At 42.6% G+C, this 19,653-nt stretch overlaps 1 protein-coding gene across 2 annotated transcripts in view; it reads right to left on the bottom strand.

Annotated features, from left to right (window-relative positions):
* The window catches only part of traf3ip2l (TRAF3 interacting protein 2-like), a 37,218-nt gene extending 27,131 nt beyond the window's left edge, over positions 1-10,087 (bottom strand). The window contains exon 1 of one of the 2 annotated variants that reach the window (XM_088608526.1): positions 9,719-10,087. In XM_088608526.1, coding sequence (XP_088464652.1) covers positions 9,719-9,723 — 5 coding nt within the window. In that variant the 5' untranslated portion in view covers positions 9,724-10,087. The remainder of the gene's footprint in view (positions 1-9,718) is intronic. The other variant, XM_088608525.1, reaches the window with a different exon arrangement.
* Positions 10,088-19,653: the final 9,566 nt, after the last annotated feature.

Genomic DNA, 19,653 nt, shown 5'->3' with positions numbered 1-19,653 from the left:
TGGAACTGAAAGCCTTACAAAACCGTTCTGTATAAAAAACGTTGCATTGGGGTGTAATGACACCAACGCAAGTACATCTGGGACTGAAACTAAAGCACCAGCAATAATATACACTCGAGGAATTTTTTTCACCATTGTTTAGCTCCTAATGTACATTTGCTGTCCTAAACGACAGATTTCTTCATGAATAATGTGTGTGTACAGGAACCTCACAGCATTATGCTGTTATTCACAGCATTCCAAGTGTACATTAGTGTGTATGCATCCAGCTTATCTACTCTTTAAATCTATTATAGACAAACAAAATATCTATGCCACAGAGTTATTATACATGCTGTGGCAACACTGTGTTTGTATCCACCATTAATTATGATTTCATAGATTCTGCTTATGCATTGATGATCCAATAGTTAAATTTTCTGTTTATAATTGCATTATAATACCAGCAGAATAAAAATATTTTAGCCTCAGCTTCTATCACACTCCACTTGGTAATTAACCCAAATAATACTGAAAGTTGCTTTGGCGGAGGCGTCTCTCACAGTTGTTAAAAATTAGAAAGCGCAGATATAGTATGTCAATGAACAAAATAGGTGAAAGCAGTATACCAGCAGCTCTCTCATTCAAAAAAAAACATGTCTGACTCAGCAATCAATCAATAGTTAAGAAAAAGGACAGGTCAAATGTCTTTCAAATCAAATACACCAGTGATTGTTATCATTTTTCATCCCCAAACAAAATCTGGCCAACATTTCCACTAATGCTAATGAAACTATCAAAGCTACTGCTGCTATCAAACATCACTTTGACTACTTGACTCTGTACCTGTCCCCTCTGTTTTGATTTACATCCTTCAGTCCTTCAATAGCTCGACAGTTACGTGGCATTAACCTGCTCCAGCTCTGCACCTGTGACTCACAGGAGAGTGGGAAACGAACCCACCTTAAGCTTCTGGTTATGTACAATTTAAAAACGAATTCCGCAGCAGAATAAATCTGCTGACTGCGTCTTGATCTGATGAAGCAGAAACTTTTCTGGGCATGTACGCAGGAGTTTCCTGATCTTCTGTGAGGCGGCACACACTCAGGTCTGGGGTGAAAACGCCTCCTGAAGTCTATGTAACACTTCAGGCTTGTGAGCCCACGCCTGCCTCCTCTGCCTCCATCACAGTACTTTGGTTTCACACCCGGGGATCGAATAACCGCAGGGCACCGAGCACTGCCACAACCCTGGGGCACACACGACACCCACTGGCACACACAGCTCCCCGCGCCCACCCTTCAACTAATGCCAGAGCCACTCATTGATGAGAAGTTAAAAAAAAAACAGAAGTCCACTCAGCACTGGGCGTGTGTACGCGTCATATTTCAGTCTAGTTTCATGCTGGTTCACCGACGCTACTGCTTCCAGGAAAGTGAAACTACAGGCTTTGTCTTGTCACCCCAGATGAATAAAGTGCTCTTTACTCATTCTCATCTCTGACAGACACAACGCGCACAGATTTGGCTCACAAGTTGGTCATAGTTCATATTCAAGGTACAGCGGCCATATCTCCTTTATGAGAACTCTCCTTCTCCCACTGAGTCTTCAACACAGGAGAAGACAAAAGGCCATCTGAGGTGCATCGAGGACTTTGTTGTGGATTATGTCCTGTCAGTATTAGTATTGTTTTCTAATTGTCTGTGGTCTGTCAGTGCACACTTACCTCCAGTCGCAGTAAGGCGGGACAGGGACAGCGGCCCATGGAGCACAGCCTGGCCCTCCTTGACCAATCTCTGTGACTGAACCACCGTGACCTCACTTCCTGGGAACCCATCCTGTTGATCATGTGGCAGCAAGAGGCTGGAATCCCACGCACGGACATTTCTGACGTTTCCCGCACAGAAAGTATGGAAGCTTCAATGAGGACCACAAACCACTGACTCATATTCTGTCAGCGTTGCATAGTGAGTAGTTTCAGAATACGCGCACTTTCTTTCATAACTTGGGGCATCTTTTTCACCACATGTTAATTGAGGCACTACATCTACTCAACACTTACAACTATTAACCTTTTCCTTCCCTTGTTGAAGTACAGTGAACAAAACACCTCCTCTTCAAAAACAAATACAAAACAACAAAACTCTGTATTACAGCACAGAGCTTTGTCTTTGAGGAACCTTCACATTTAACTTACACTGAATTATAAGCGGTATTATCTTACTATTATACATCTTTTGCAAAACAGTAAAAAGACAACTGTTGTCTTTTTTGCAGCTTGATTTAAGTTTTATTCTTTACTGTTTATTTAAACTTAATTTCTCTTAGCCCATCTTAAATTACTGTCTTTAAGACAGTATCCTCTTCATCTTCAATAGTAGTACCAGAAATAGCACAACCGCAGCTCAGAATTGAAAGAGCTGATCGAGCTGGAGGGTAGGAGACACAGAGAACAGCAGTCCATGAAATCAGTGAGTGAAGTCCTGGAAGTAAATGGTGCCAAAAAACAAAGAGGAGGCAAGAGACTCGCATTCACTCATCAGTGTACATACTGTAGCAGGAGTGCTGAAACAATAGGTCCATTTAAGCTAGCAAACATGAATTATTTGCCTATGGATTTGTTTAAACTTCTCTCTCTTTTTCAAAAACAAGCCTAAACTAGCCCAACCAAAATACATGTTGTTGCATACCAAATATCATTAGAAAAAAACACCATGCTTTTAATCTGCAGGGTTTCTGTTAATTTTCTTATTTAAACCTGTTCTACAGGTTAGGACCTGAAACACCTGTAAAAGGTGTAAACTGACAGTGATGAACTAAGGGTTATTCATTAAACATTCTTCTAGAACCACAAGCATTTGAGCGCTCTCCAAGACCAACCTCTCTTTTATTCTGATGAAACTAAGTGATGGATTTCACAGACACACGCGAAAAAGAAAAAGAGATTTCCTGCGTGGATTAGCTATTAGAGAAACCCACTGAACAAGACAGCCTCATCAATTCATAACCTGTCTTGTTGGTGTCTCAATCTTGGACAGTCACAAATTTAATTATTCAGAATCTTTAGGAAAGCTTTCCGTTCAAAGTCTTCAACATATTGTAATGCAACGGGGGTTCAGGTGGGTGCCCTTGCCGCATTAGGTCGGCCCCCACCGTCAGGGGCTCAAACCCAGGACTCCCGTGTCACTCAACAGAGACCCAGCCCGGTGAGCCAAAGAGAGATCTATCTCCCCACAGCCCAGGGGCTGTGGTCCTGCTATTACAGGGAAGGGCGGCGACGTCACCGCTCTGGTAAGCCGGCTCTTACACAGTACCTGTTGGCCATATGTGTTACAATATTTTGTAGGCACTAGAATACCTGGAATTGCATGCATTTTTCAGTACACTTTCCCTGTATCCTCCTGTAACTGTGTTGATTTTACAGAGGTTAGCCCTGTTTTAAAACAGGTTACGTTTTTAATTAAGCTTTTCTGGATGCCCCTCCAGACTCTTCAAGGGCCGCACAGAGCACACAGGGCTTTTTAAAGCCCCTCCTACTTGAAAGTCTGGATAAAAGGATCTATCAGGCCAGGTCAAGTAACAATCTTTCAACTAGAGCGCACAACCCCAGAATCTTTTGCAGACTACCCCGTAAAAGATCACAATATATCCAGATTCACTGTCAAAGCCCACAAAAGAACAGTAAAGCACAGAGAAATCATCCTTAAGCATGATACAAATCCATCTTTTTTATCGCTTTTGCAGATGTATACTGTATATAAATGGGAGGGGGGGGGGGATATCTGCAGGAATGGAATCACCAGAAATTATCTTGAAGAATAATGTTTGGTGATAACACAGTCGACAACATGCAAGACTTTTGATGCCGTTTCAGTTTATGCTGCCAAGTCAAATTCAACAGTTCTCTCAGCCTTGCTGGGCTCTTTATGCAGTGTGGCTGTCACTAACTGTGATAAGCAAGAAACATTTAAAATAAACTAAACATGACATCACCAGTTCTAATTAATTTTTGCAAGCATCCATGTGTGAGTCAATCTGGGTGGCCACCAACAGTCTCTTAAAGAAGGAGAGTGGCGCCGTCCTAGTGGCTGAACACGGAAAAACACTCACTCAAGCCATGGCTGAGCTCTTTGGCTCAAGCCTGGATCACTTCACTAGCCTGCTGTCGTTTGGTTTCCCTGAAGGGAGTAGGGTGGGATCAGTTGGCCAGGGCTCTCAGCTCACAGCACCCCCTCTGGCCTCCTGCACACCTGCAGACACACAGTGCTGTTGGCGAGTGCTGTGCCTCTCCTCCAATTAGCGCTGACTCTCCTGCATTGGGCGGTGACACCTGTGATGTGTTGAAAGACGACTGGCTAAAGGGGGAATCTGTCTGCATTTCCTTATTTTCTCCCTGTGTGCAATCACAGGGTTTATAGCTGTGAGCTGAGATATGTAAAACACACAATGGGTTATTCCTAAACAGAATCTTAGGGATCACTCTGAACAGAAGAAGGAGGTGGTATAAAAACCTTTCCGAGCACTGAATCAGCCCTATATATTTTATTATTAGCCCCTCCCACCTCATCCCCATGATGCAACAGAATGACATGCCAAAGCAACAGTTTATACTCAAATAAACACTGATTTCATTGCTAGCACTGACTAACACTTTCGTGGCTGACCACAGGACCTTTCCCCCTATGAAGCTCAAAAATGACACCATAGAAATGCCCTGAAAAGCTGGCTAAAGACTTTTTTGTGTGTGCACAATTGTCGGAAAAAAAATGTACTGTTGTTGCACTAAACGGAAAAATCCACAGACCTTCATGTGAAGCCATCCAGCCGTGACTATGGATCACCGGCCTCCGGGCCCAACCGAAAAAACAGGCTTTGAGTACAACATACTGTAATAAACCGTCAGCTGCCACAGCGGAATTCCCCTCTGAGCCAGCCGCCATCCTCGTCACACGCAGACCTCCCTTCGGTACGCTACCACAGACCTGCACACTCGTCGTTGAGATTTTAACTAGAACACTTTTTCGGTGTCAGTTTTTTTTAAAGCTTAGGTGTCTTTCTTGGAAACCAATTGCTGATGTCAGTTCAGCTAACTTGTCAGCAAATAGCTGCACTCTGTTAATCAATGACCATTGTGGCAAAAGAGCCAAGACAATTCATCACAAACGGCTTAATTTGTTAAGTGTCAGAACCTGTCTCGAGGGCAACTTGTTACTAAAAAGATCAGAAAACTTAACTCTTCAGTCTGAAACATTCACCTGGGATCTAATTGCTGACAAGGCTTCTCAGAATTTAAATTTCTTCTTCTGTCCCAGACTGCAACTGGTGAAGAACGCGTTTGGGTTTGTTTTCTCTCCGCTTGCTAATTTTAACACCAACTGCACCGCCCACAGGTGCCTCTGTGTGTGTGGGTGTGCCAGTTTGCGTGTTTCACTGGGCATCTAAGTCAGTGGCTCAGTTATCAGCTCCTGCACAGTTGTCAACAACAGAGGTGACTCCACTGTAATGTAAAAAATCTTGTTTAACTACAGTTCAGTAGTTGTCAGCTCTGTATAAACTGTGTGTGAGCTATGCCCCCACCTTTAAACATGTTTAATGTGGCAAAAATACATTTTGAGGTAAAAAGCACAAATGAGTAGTGTACAATATTTCCCCTCAATCATTCTAGTCGATTATAGACAGCTATGGGCAGGCATCTGCACCATTCTAATTCACAAAGAACACAAATGGACAGATTTGTATAAAACATGACACACAGGAGTCTTCCGCATACCAAACCTGAAAGCAAGATCAGAGGTCAAAGGTCATGGGCTACTGTTGATTCAAAGTGACCTATAGAATCTCCTTCAAGGCCGTGCACCTTGGGGTTAAGATGGTCAGCACTTTTTTTTTCTCACTGGGCCATGTATGCATTCTTAAGTCAAAATGCAAAATAGCCAGTCTAGTCCGCAGAGCGCACAGCCAGTGAATGGCTCAAAACTGGCCCCCACAGTCTTTGACAGGCCCAGCTGGGTGTCGGAAGACGCAGTCTCATATCAAAGACAAAGGAAGGCAAGATCATTTTTTCCAGAAGCTAGGTCACCCTCCGTTCGAAAGCACTCCCCTCCGCAACACACGCAGTCCTAACGGCAGATCTCTCCGGCCTTATCTGACACCAGATCAGCTGCAGCAGCACAAATTGAGGGTTTTTAACCTCCTTATCAACAGCTGAGATGGTTATCGCTGACAAACAGCCGGCTCTTGCACGTCTCTGCACCTTTCCAGAGACAACTGAGCTGTTCAGCGGCGGACTGCTGGATCGCAACACCTCTCAATAGCGCTGAGAGCAACGATACACAGCTAATTTCCCTGTCAACAAGAACTCATGCTTTACCTCATGTTGACCAGCTACAGCGCCAACCTTTTGATTTGAATCCTCTGGACTCATCGAGCCTCATTCCTCGCTGTGCATTTCCTCTGATGGGACGTTTCCAAAAGTGACTGTTTTGTATTGAGCATGAATTGGAGATGGCACACGGGAGATGGTGAGCCTCTGGATTCATACTGTAACTGGTGGGTTGTGGGTCTGGGTCCTTGCTCCAGACACTGCTGTTGTGCCTCGAGAGCTACCGCACCCCAGTTGATCCAGTCCACCCAGCTGGATAAATGGGGAGCATCATTTCTGGGGGAGATCTGTTCAATGGACGGACCAGCATCACATACACAGGGAAGGGATTACATGCAGGCTAAGATCAGGCACGGTGAGCCCCTGTGCTCTTACGTGGACGGTACTGTATTATAAAATACCTGCAACTATCATATTATCAATGCTCTTCCCAGCACCGCACGTCTGTAACCTATGTACGTACAGTAAGCTGCCCACTATCCGGATGTCTGCCTAACAAATCGATAAATCAAATGATTATTTTTTTGGATTGAAAAACTGTAACACTGTTAGGGAGTTCAGAGGGAGTGTTCTGTTCAAGTGTGGCGAGATGGAGAGAGAAAGAGAAAGGACTGGGACCTTAAAAAGAAAACCTTTCAAAGGGACAGAAGTATCCAGTTTTCTCTCTACGCCCGCAGTATGGATAACCATCAGCAACCGCAAATCAGGTTTCTAGATCTCCGGGAGGCAGCCTGCAGTCTATGACAGCCTGGCCCACGGTGTGTTGGGACAGACATGAACCTGCCCTTGGTGCTCATGTGAACACAACTAGAGTCTGTCCCAACTGAATTCAATTGCTTTAAAAAAAATCAGAATTTCACTGAGGACAGCAAATCCATTCACTAAATTAAAAAAAAAACATGAATTTCTTTCACCCCAGCACAGTAAATGTCAAAGAAGTGGCAGCCTTGATTCATTCAAATCAAAAAAAAAATTAAAATCTTACTTCCACAAAAAGAACATGTTTTTTGGAAGATCTGGATGGTAATAAATTGCCTAACTGTGAAGCTCTTGTGCCTCATACAGTTCCTGTAAAGAGGACAGTTGCGACATACCTGAGTATTCGATTTCTCTCTCTTCCTTTGTACTGTCAGCAGTCTCTGCCTCAACCCCAGTCTCCTCTGTCCCCCTACATTCCTTTCTCTTTACTACCTAGATGAGGCATCAGCCTTGGCTTTTCCATTCCATTTCTGCTCCTACACTGGCAGGCTGAAGGAATGGGATCTCTTTAGTTTGGAACAGGAACAACTCCGAGGGGACCTGATACAAGTATTCACAAAGGCTCTGACAGAGACTGACCAGAGGACGTCTTACAAATGAACCTTGAAACACTAACCAGAGGTCACAAGAGGAAAATGCGTGGAAGTGCTTTTAAAACTTAGAGCGGGATGCTAATCCTTTTCACAGAGGGTTGTGGGAGTATGGAACAAGTTACCCAGATGTGTGGTTAAAGCTGATACCCTGGTTTCTTTTATTAAATGGCTTAAAATGGATGAGATTCACAGATCAATTAAGCACTAACTAGCGAATGGGCTAGATGGGCTGAATATCGTTGGTAACCATTGTCACGTTACAAGTATTTACTCCAGCTAATTCTGAATTATCAATGTTCACCAGGATTATTTAAGCAATGAAGCAGTGCTTTGACAAGGTCAATCTCATTTTTCCCAACAACCTTTGTCCTGACACCACACAACACAATGACTGTTATTATAACCCCAGTACTAGAGACAATCACAGAAACACTCAAAATATCAATAAGCAGGCCACTGAATATTGTTGTCAGTATGACCTGTAATAGGAATTAGTGAACACATTGTTATGTCCATGCAAGTTTCATGTGATTTTTCAAAAAAAAAAACTTCCTGGCTACTCACAGTGAACTGTAATCACTTGTAATTGCAATATTTGTACAGCTTATAATCACACCACATAAGAACTCCACCCTTTAATCACTGGTCTATTGGACATTGAGTGCCTCAATGCAAGAGATTAGTTCGAATAGGGGGTGTTAGATCACCAGAGAAATACAAACACAGAACCGACAGGTTAAATATGAACCAGGCGCTATTTACAGAGGAGAACCACAACAACGACAACCTCTGACCACAGTGCTGGGTTCCCTTCAAGTTAATCTTTCTATTTAAAAGTTAAAATCATACAAAATTACGGAAAGGCTTTAGTGTTAACCTCAAATCTGTTGAGTAACCTCATGCACAGGAAGTTCTGGGAATAAAGTGAAAGGAGATGTGACTGAGTTCGTGGCGATTACAGAACGAAACTTTGTACTTGAGAGCACCCAATTTCAAGCGCTCGGTAAGCACCAAGCACTGGTTCAAACCAGACACTATGAAAACAGCATGAGAGCGAGAAGTCGAGGTATTCGAGCGGTTTTCAGAATGTTACCCAACAGGTTTCGGAGCCAGTCAATCGGAGCGCTGCGCCTGTCCCCGCCTGTTCGTGTGCCCTCGGGGCCGCGGTGTTCAGTCGCTTAATAACTTTTTTTTAACTATTAAATTTGTTTATTCATTAATTTATACAAACTACTAATAGACATAACGCTGAACATTTAGCAGGCAAACATTAACCTGTCTCATGTGTCGGGTTGCTCGTTCACTCAGTCCCAGGTAGTTACTATATTCCGATTGTATTTATATTCAAAATTCATTAGAAAACTAGACTGAAGTGGTCAAATCCTCAGGGTCATAGTACCTCTTTACGTAAATTCGCTGTGACCAAAAATCTATCAAAATCAAGAGAATTCTCCATGAAACTAGAGTACGTTTTGCATTCGTGCCTCTAATTATTATTATTCGCCGGAAACCGAAGTTTGTTTTCATATTTACCAACCTGCGGGAACTCCGGGGCTGTAGCGCACAGACCTCCCTGCTAAGTTAAAATTATTGCCAATGCAATAACTTTATCAGCAGCAAAAGAGCAATCAAGGCAGGTATATACAGTACATACCTGTACATGCCCATCGAGTACTCGAAAATTACATACTTTATAAAAAATTCTGGACTCCTTAACTCAATAATGTAACTCTACGGATGCGATAACGCCACAACTTCTTTCTACACAAGGTTCGATATTTACGGTAGCAAAGGAGCAGGTATGGTACTGTGGTAGGCAGGTATGTTTTAATTCTGTGATCCTTTGGCATCCAAATACCTAAAGGTATTTGCGTTTCGCTGTGTCAGACGCGCTAGATTAAGTATTGAGTTGTAGATAATGCCTTTCTCCGACTACTGCAACATGCGTATATCAAAATAATTCCATTCTTCTAAATAAAGTTGTATATAAAGAAAACAAACTTACTTCATTGTGTAGATAAAGGACAAGAAGGGAAACCGAGGTTAAAGTCCGAATTTATACGGTTGTCCAGGTTAGTGAAGCGCCGCACCAATTTCAGATCTCCGATCTTTGTGATCGCTCTCCAGCCTAGTCAACAACAGGACTTTGAGCCCGTCAGATCGCTATCAACCAGCGGGAGGAGTTATGTAAATCCCACACCTACTGTGCTGGGAACTCAGCTGAGAGATTTACTGCTCCGGCTTCCGAGCGCCGTGAATCGTCTCTCTCAGTGCAATTGTGTTAGGCATGTGAGAGCTGTGCACCCTCAAATATACACATCCTTCGTGGCTGCGCTTTGTTGATTTCTCAACAGCTACGTTTTAGACAGAATTTCCCCGGAGCGCTAGAGAAGGAGTTTAACCACTCTAACATCTGACACCAAATCATTAGTGCTCCTCCCCAAATTTCTTAAATGTTACATTGTTAATTGTGGCAGATTACAACTGTTAGTGTTAATCTTAAAAATACTAACCAGATCCTCCAGGTAGATCTGTGCCGTTCATGAAGACGGCATGGGTGCCATGGTGCCAGAAGGATTCACTAATACCCGACCACACAAATGACTGGTGGAAAAAGCGACTCATTTCGCTTTGCGTGCAGCGCGTTTTTTTCAGGACAGAAGGCATTCCTCCCTGTGTTGGGTTGTCGACGAACTTGTTGCAACCGATTGCAAAAGAACGTTTCAAAGACGTAAAAGGATGCATTACCTTATGGCAATGGAGGGAAATTCGCTGAAGGGGATAAAAACAACTCTAAACGACACATTGTGTTATCATTTTACATTTTGAGAAGACTCCAACTGCAAAAGTGAAGGATACAGGAAAGGCATTAAACTAGAGTAGTAAATGACAAGTCATTTTTTCTTCAGATTTTATTCAGTTTAGGTGTTATGGTACGTTTTGCCAGTTTATGGGAATTAGGGAAAACGCATAATTTGCGCGTAAGCGAAACTCGACCCTATTGGTAATTAACACTGTTTCTGTTTAAAATACGTTTAAAACATGTCGGACGACCAGATTGCGCGTGTCAAAAACCTCGTGGCATCTGTCATTTTAATTTGAACATTTTCCCTTATTTTCCAGTTTTCGTCTAATATTACCATACTGTACGCCTGTTTTGTTGAAGCAGGTGTTTTGAGCCAACAGAACAGCATTATCGCCGCAAGCTCAGGGACTCTGACTGAGTCGTCGACTGTTGGTTGTTGGAAGTCAGACTTTCGATCTTTCCAGTTGGTTATTAACGAGCTGTGCACAACAGAGTATTAGCTCAGAAAGATTTCCAGCGCCAGTCCTACTGTGCTACCCAGGCAAAAAATGCCACATGCTTAACAGAAACAGAGAGGGTCTGTATCTCAGATAAAAGCGTTTCACAACATCAGTGATTACTGTGTAATGCAAAATTCGTTCCGGGAAATGATGGGGAATATGGTGAATCTTGCTTCGAAATTAACTATTTACTAACAAATCTTACATCCTATTAAGTGTTCTGTGTCGGTTTAAAGACTGGGCATGTGGCAGTTCTTGAGTACATACCTTGTCAATGGTCATTGTGCTCCATTGTGTTATTAATCTATTGCAGCGGTTACCGCGTTAAAAAAAAGGTAATTGTTGCGCTGGAATTAATCCAGAGAACAACATCCAGTGTCTGGAGCTGAAAGGCATGTCCTGCACTAGCGAGCCAAAAGAATTGGATCTTTTTAACTACACACACTACACTAAGGGAAACTAATCCAGCTGTTCGGAATCCCCAAAGTTCACATAGCTGGCATCTCCATAATAAACAGCGAAAAAGAACCCGTGGAGACATGTGGGAACCACACAGAAGCATATTTAGAACTGAGAACGTGAGGCACTTCTTTACCACAATGGGTGTGGGAGTGTGGAACAAGCTACCCCGCCAGGTTCTTGAAGCCAGTATCACGATCTCTTTCCAGAAGTGGCAGGATGAGATCCTGGATCAATTAATTACTAATTACTAATGACCAATCTGGTGAGATGGGTGGAATGGCCTGCTGTCGTTTGGGACCTGTTATTGTGTTCTTAATGTCCTTATGTTCCACATGATCTCTTACGTATTTCATTTAATGAATCATCTGTATAATAGATCACAGATGAAACTTACAATGCTTTAGAAATCGACCTACAGTACTACCAACCTATAAAACCAGCTTGATAGGGGCTCTCCAGCTGTAGGGCTGGAGACTCCTGATCTATTGAGTAAGTGGTTGTAATAATATCTATACAACTGACGCCTACAGTGCAGGTCCTGGGGTGGCGGTGAATCTGCAGGCTCTCCTTCAAACAGGAGCACTCGACGAGCTGGGGGAGGCTGGCAGATTTCTCCAATCAATCCTGATTACTGCTAATCCAGTGCTTGGTAGTTCCATAATGGATTTAATTAAGGAAAGAGTTGGGGTGGAACAAAGTCTAGCAGATATGTGGTTTCCCACTCATGGGAATCTCTAGACTAGTAAGTACCATTGAAACTTTCAATACTGTATTAAAGAATAAAATGTAAAATTATTTTTATTAATCTTATTGGGTGTGTAAAAACGAAGTGTCACTAAGGCTTATTTAAACTATAATCACATATGTCCAGGGTTTTCTTAGGCACAATGATTCATTTTCCTCAGGGGCCCTAAAACGATCAACATCTTAGCTTTTTTCTCAGGTGAATCCATAAAATGAGCAATCCTGTAATCGTTTTAAGCTACTTCATTCAGATTGCCGATTGCTTGGCGGTAGGCAGCTTCATAAAGACAAACTGTAGATCCACAGTAAAAAGTCACAAGTGTTCGTACCCTTATATCAGCCACTACTTAAATTAACAGGAGCTCTTCGGTGTTTGTTATACTTTTGATAAAACACAGGAGGGGTGGCACAGTAGTTAGCAGCACTGGGGCTCTGGGTTCAATTCCTGGTGCACTACCTGCCTGGAGTTTGTATGTTCTCCCTGTGAAACAGTCCTGAGACATGCTAGTAGGCTAATTGGCTTCTGGTAAAATTAGCCCTGCTGTGAATGTGTGTTTGTGAATCTGTGTGCTGTGACAAACTGGCTTCCTGTACAGGGTGTATTCTGCGGTTGTGCCTGTTGCTTGCAGAGGAAGGCTCAGCCTCTCCCCTGCAACCCTGTATTGGATTAATAATAATAATAATTGCTTACACTTATACAGTATAGGGCTTTTCTGGACACTCCACTCAAAGCGCTTTACAGGTAATGGGGACTCCCCTCCACCACCACCAATGTGCAGCATCCACCTGGATTAGAAAATGGATGACAAAAATGAATGTATTAGGCACTCTAAAGAGCAACCACTTTATCTTGCATATTTTGTTACTCAGGCCCTGAATAACTCTTGGATTTTGCTTGTGCTTAAATTGCTATTTTCCAGGGTAATTCCATGATAGACTGTGGTCTTTTTTAAGTGCCAGGGTGACTCAGTAAAACGGGCACCAAGAAAGCAGAGGACAAAAATGTTCAAAAGAAACGGCAAGATGTCTCAAGCATGCTTGTTGTGCGACGTGATTTTTCACCACCACATGGTTGTCGAAAATAAACTTGCGTTCTCTGTTTGGGGAAATAGGCAGTTAGTGGGATGAAGGTGTGAAACCAGGGTGCACAAGTTCACTGGGTATTGCACTGCTGTTGGGGAAGAGCAGAGTCAGAGCACAGCTGACACCGATTTCACTCGAGTCATCTGTCAAAATCTCAAGGGACACGCAGTTTCCAAATGCAGACCTCAACCCCTGCCAACATAAAAGTAAAAATAACAATGAAACAGACCAAAAAAATGCTGTTTTTGATCAGGAAACAAGTCTGCATACCGATTAGCTTTCAGTGACGTGTACAAATGTTATTTTTGTTTCCTGAGATATGAAATCAGCTGTTGAAATTGAGCAGTTTTAGCAGAGGTTGAGCTGCCCAGCTCTAGTCTTGCGGGGGCCTTATCATCTGCAAGATCTGATCCCAGCTCAGCTCTTGATCCATTCATCCACATCCATTTTGTATCTGCTTGATCCAGTGCAGGGACGCCAAGGAGCTGGACCCTACAGGCGCAGAGCAGGAAACATCCTGGATGGGATGACAGTCCATCACAGAGCACGCACACACACACACACACACACACACACACACACACACACCAGGGCCAGTTTCTCCAGAAGCCAATTAACCCACCAGTATGTCTTTAGACTGTAGGAGGAAACCAGAGCACCCAGAAACCCATGCGAGCATGGGGAGAACATACAAACTCCACACAGACAGTATCCCAGGAACTGAACCCAGGGCCCCCAGCACTGCAAGGTAGCAACGCTATCCACTGGAACACCATGCTGCCCAAATTCATATTCATGCCATGTAAATGTCGAATTTGAACACTGGCATTCAAACACTGAGGAGAAAAAAAAAATCTTAAAAACTCCTTAAAGGAATGTAACTAAATCATGGTGGGGTGAGATGTTATACAACTGCTACACCATACTAAAAAAGGAAAATGTTAGGATACATAGTTGAAACTATAGACCTCATAACAACGGATGTTATGCTTAAACTATTTAACTACTATTTTACATATAAGACCTCATGTAGAATATTGTGTTCAATTGTGGTCACCCCAAAAATACCAAGATATTGCAGCTCTTCAGTGAGTCCAGTGAGGACGAACAATATACATCCTTGGTCTTAAAGGACTGCCTTACACTGGAACTTTATCTTTTTAGTCTCAAACGGTGAAGACTACACAAGGGGATGATTCATGTTTTGCAAATTCATGTTTGCAAACTATGTTGAGGTCTATGTCTGTAAATTGGAATGCTAGTTTAGCCTTGTGGCAGCTGTGCTTGTACTATCTGTCCATTTCCATGTACTTGACCTGTGAGGGTCAAGGCTATCTAACAAGTCAGCTGCTATTGATCTTTATACTATTTTATTTTTTTCAAAAAGTGCCCAGAAACATTTACTGATGTTTGATATTTTTAAATTTTAAAACGCCTTTGCGCTGCACTGAAAATGTTTGTGCAGAATATGTGCAACTTTGGCAAAACAAGGCTGCCAATTCTGAAATAAAAATAAAGTTCTTCTGAATCACAATTCTGGCTACCTTGGCCCCACCACAGGAAACCAGGGCTAGCTATTACAGCTTGAGCCTGAAACCTACTTGTCAGATGTAATCTTTCCAGGCAGCCTGGTGTTATCTTCAGTATGCAGCTTCCCTCCATATCTGTCTTAACCTGACAGGATTTCCTGCGCCTCATGAAGAAAACATGAACACTTTGAGCACTCAGTTCTAACTGCAGATTTAATTAATATTCCCAAATGATATTTAATAAGAAAATAACTTCTCTATAACTGTGATGTTGTTTGTGTTTTGCTGAATCTGCACTTTTACAGGGTGGCACAGTGGTTGGCATCGCTGCCTTTAAGTGGTGGGATGCTGTCTGTGTGGAGTCTGTATCTGCCCTCAAGTGTTTGCATGGTTTTACTCTGGGTGCTCCAGTTTCCTCCCACAATCCAAAGGCACACTGATTGGCTTCTGGGAAAATGGCCCTGGCCTGAATGTGTGTGTTTATCTGTGTGTGGCCCCGTGATGGACCGGTGTACTGTCCAGGGTGTACCCTGCCTTGTACCCATTGACTGCTGGAATAGGCACCAACACCCCTGTGACCCTGAATTGGAAGAAGCGTTTAGAAAATGGATGAATGAGTACTTTTTTACCTTCATTCTCATAAAACTGGACGTAAAACTGAAATAATTGGTCTGCAAGGAAAAGCTTTCAAAAGTTTTGTGATAATGTGCATTAAAACATTCTGGGTTCCTAATGTCCTTTTTGGCCTGCAAATGACTGGGTTAGTGCAATACATGGTGCCAGTTATTACTGTTCAAAACAGCCTCTGCACTCGGGGAAAGTCCTAAATTATTTTCCATAGTAAAATAAATGCAGTCTGATTTTCCACATCTACATCAAGATTGTGAACTGCAACACTGAAAAGTATATCTTTTTATATCTGACATTCATCCAGTACTCTACAAAGAAAAGTTCATTTTAAATAAGTGCATTTAAAAGCACTGCTCTTTTGTTGCCTCTTGTGTCTCTGTACAGTACATTGACAGTTAATCCTGAAACACTCTGTTAGGTTGACTTTGTCCATACCTTTCGTGGTTTTGAATACTTGATCCTAATCAGGAACTTTGTTGTCAAAAAATATAAAGAGATACAGTTCTTTTAGGCCTGGAAATATAATACATTCCTTTATTTATGTATTTGCTCTCTCCCTCACACCTGAACAAGACTCCACAGCTGAAATGTTGGGTTTCTTTTCTTTACCTTTCAGCATGGAATGAACCTTTACTTCTTTGTTGTAGCTGATGCCTCCTTATGCAGCTCCCTACTCAATTCTTTAAGTCTGCTGACATATCTGTCTGCCCTTCTTTGGATTCATTCCAGAGCAGCAAGACCCTTTCTCTTCTGTGACGATCAAAATCAACTAACCTGATCTGGATGACGGTACCTCACTAGGTCTAGTCTGGTGAAATTGCAGGGAGGCAAGGTTTTGTTGACAAAATATTACTAGCATGTCCTTCCATTCCAGAAAGCAGTAATGCTTTTTTTTTTTTACAAAGACACAATGTGCAGCTGCCTCTGTTTTTCAAGCACATTGGTCTGATCCCGTGCCATTTCCTATTACAACAGGCTTGAAAATGATTTAGATCAAATGACTTTGTGAATCATCTGAATACGTGATAAAAGTGAAGTACGGTTTGGAAGAAACTACTGTGTACTCACACAAAATGAAACCGCTGTCATTAAGTCATTTTCCTAGCGATGTAGGCCGACCCACGCCCTTGCAATGTGTTTTGGGAGAGGGACGACCTCTCTGCAGCCCTGGCAAGAATGAAGCTGGCCCGTCTACAGAGTGGCCTGCAATCCGAACCCAATCACAGGGTGGCAGCACCAGGGTAGCAGCCCCTTTCAGAGGGGGTCCTGGGTGGGTGTGTCTGCAGGTTTTCATCCCACTTCAGCACATAATGAGATAAACCAGCTAGTTACTGGTTTATCTGGACTCATTAAACAGCTCTTCAGGAACTGATGCTTTAAAGAGACCTTGAAAAACTCCTCATACACTGGCTCTCCAGGCCCAGGATTAGACACTGCCATAGGCTTTAGCTTTGCACCAGCGACTCCTCAGCCCAGCACATTCTCCAGATATCTGGAGCCGGACTGACTCTTATACTGCGCAGTGTTACTGTAGTCAGCACATCATCAGTAAGGGGGACTACTGATGGCATCGCTGTACCACATCCTAAGGGCTCATTCAAGTCTTCAATGTAGTATGCTTTGTTTTTTTAAAGAAGTGGATCAATTGTATTTATTTTATGGTTTCCATTCGTAAAAAGCACTTTGAATTACCTGTGTGTACGGAAACGTGCTATAGAAATAAGCTTGCCTTGCCTTATTTATGACCCTGTTCTGCAGTTATTACAGACATGTGCTGCAGATTAAGCCATTTCACAGTCTGTCAATATTTCAGAACAGTTCCGCTCCAAAACGTCTACTCAATAGTCCTGAACAAAAAAAAGTGTTTGCCCTGGATTTGTGTAATATATCTGTGAAACATCAGAGCTGTGGTAGCTTAGACGGCAAGGGCCTCTAGCTCCTGAATAGAAAGTTGCGGGACCAATCCCAGGTAGGGGCAAGTGATGTAGCTTGCTCTAATTCCTTCTGGACAGCTCCTAGGTCCACTCAGCCTGCTTTCCAAATGAGTACTGGGGTTTAATCCTTCCAGGTGTAATAGGCCAGCTGGAGCATGCTGCTGACCACATCACCTCCACCTCCAGTGTTGGATGGTTGAGAAAAATGGTGGCCCATTCCCCCATGGGCCTTTATGGCCTGAAAAGGGACCTACCTATGTGTATATTACAAACACTGTATGTATTTTATGTTTACAGTATGTTTTTTATAGAACTTGACTCACTCTCTCAGCATTTGCACTGGGTTTATAAACTCTGCCTTTTTTTACAGTTGGGTGTTGAAGTGCACTGAAGTCACAGAACAACATGCCAAAAAATATCTTTGATGTATCTTTTTTTCTGAGCAAATGAGGCAAGAGAAAGTCACGGTAACACTAGATGAAATCAAGTAGCAGACAGCCATGGGGCAAAATACCAGCAAGTTAAGAAATATGTTTTGTTTTTATTAAGATCAAACAGCTTTTGTTATGAAATGATCTGTAAAGTTTTGGTGTGCTTTGTAGTACTCAGTACTGCAGCATGTTCTTCCTGCACTGAATTTTGTTAACACATTTCTGGGGGATTACACAACTCTTGTTTGCTTGTTCCCTTTCCTGAGTGGTGGAATTTAAAATTGAAAATAAAAGCCACTGTTGGCAAAAAAAAAGATGATTTTTTAAAAGAAAAACTCGGGAGAACTTTAAAATTCTCTGGTGTTTTCTTTTGGTAACTGCGTTAATCACATCCAAAGCCATCCCTGTACCTTGGATTTCATCCACATGCCAATCATTCTCGGGAGTTGCACACATACAAAATTCAGCAGTGCAGTGTGCGCAGCTCTCCTGCCTTTCGGAGGACACTTTAAACTGAGCTCTCGTCTTTCACAGCCTGCAACAGAAGCCAGATGACATACAAAACCAAGCTAGGATGTTTATACTGCACAGTAGGTCAGGCTGTGCTGGGGTCATGGGTGATCTGCATACATGGGTGTCCCTCTAATGGTTTGAAAATATGTTGAAAACGTGATCAAAGATAACTTTTTTTTGTCTCAGTCCATTCCTCACATAACGTACATAACACACTGTACCAGTGGTACTCAATACCTGTCTTGCATGACCTTAGTGTCATTGTCCAGCCTTTTCCTAAGCACCTAACTGAACTAACCATTAGCTTAAGCGGTCCAGTTTAGTGCTTTTCACAGGTCTTAGGCAGTTAAGGTAAAGAGAGCCCTGAAAGGCTGCTAAAATCACATCCTGGAAGACTTGAGCTATGCACCTATGGTTAAGAATAGGGATCTCCAACCATGGTAATGGAGAGTCCCAGTGCAGCAAAATACATGCATTTTGTGTGTCTTTAAATTGTTGAGAGCTGTGAACAGCTGGAAAAAGTGTCAGATTCACCCAGTTAACAACGAGTTCACCGTGAGCCAGATTCCCCAAGTCTGTTTCATTGAGCTGGTTCTTGACCTGCAAAAGGACTGTTTGAAGCACATTTTCTTTCCGCTTTTACTAGGTGGTCGAAATGGCAACATCTAGTGGCCATTTGGCGACACTGGTATGTTGATGATCTTGAGATTAGAATTGGAAAAAAGACCCGTTGACAGTTTTGGGGAAACGGTGCCTTTTTTGATTTTCTGGAGCCATAAATGTTTAGACAACTGCCGACTCCAAATAAGGTGGGCATACAATAAACCAATTTTTATTTTACTCTGCTTTGGGAAATGAATTAATTTTAAAAAAAGAAAATAGACAACCTAGGTGGAATGAACATAGCTTCCTGCTTAGTGTGTGTTAATTCTGTATCTCAGTCACTATATAAAACTACTATGTTTTGAACATAGACTATGAGGAGACCTGATACAAGTATTCAAAATCGTCAAAGGCACTGACAAACCATCCGGCAACATTAGAAAAAAACATGAAACACAAACCAGAGGAAACAAATGGAACCTATGTGGAAGTGCAGTTAAAACAGAGCAGGCACTTCTTTACACAAAGGGCGGTGGGAGTGGGTAACAAGCTGCCCAGCCATGTGGTTGGAACCAATGCCCTGACAGAAACTAAGACGAATGAGCCTGGAAAAAGCACAGGCTGTGTCATTACCTCTCACACAGACAGCTACAGCTGCACAACCACCATCTCCTCCAAGCAACACTGCTCGACACGCACGCACAG

The sequence above is a fragment of the Lepisosteus platostomus genome, chromosome 2, assembly GCF_059453375.1.
Source record: "Lepisosteus platostomus isolate fLepPlt1 chromosome 2, fLepPlt1.hap1, whole genome shotgun sequence".
NCBI classification, from domain to species: Eukaryota; Metazoa; Chordata; class Actinopteri; order Semionotiformes; family Lepisosteidae; genus Lepisosteus; species Lepisosteus platostomus.
This window is presented reverse-complemented; position numbering and strand designations above follow the sequence as displayed.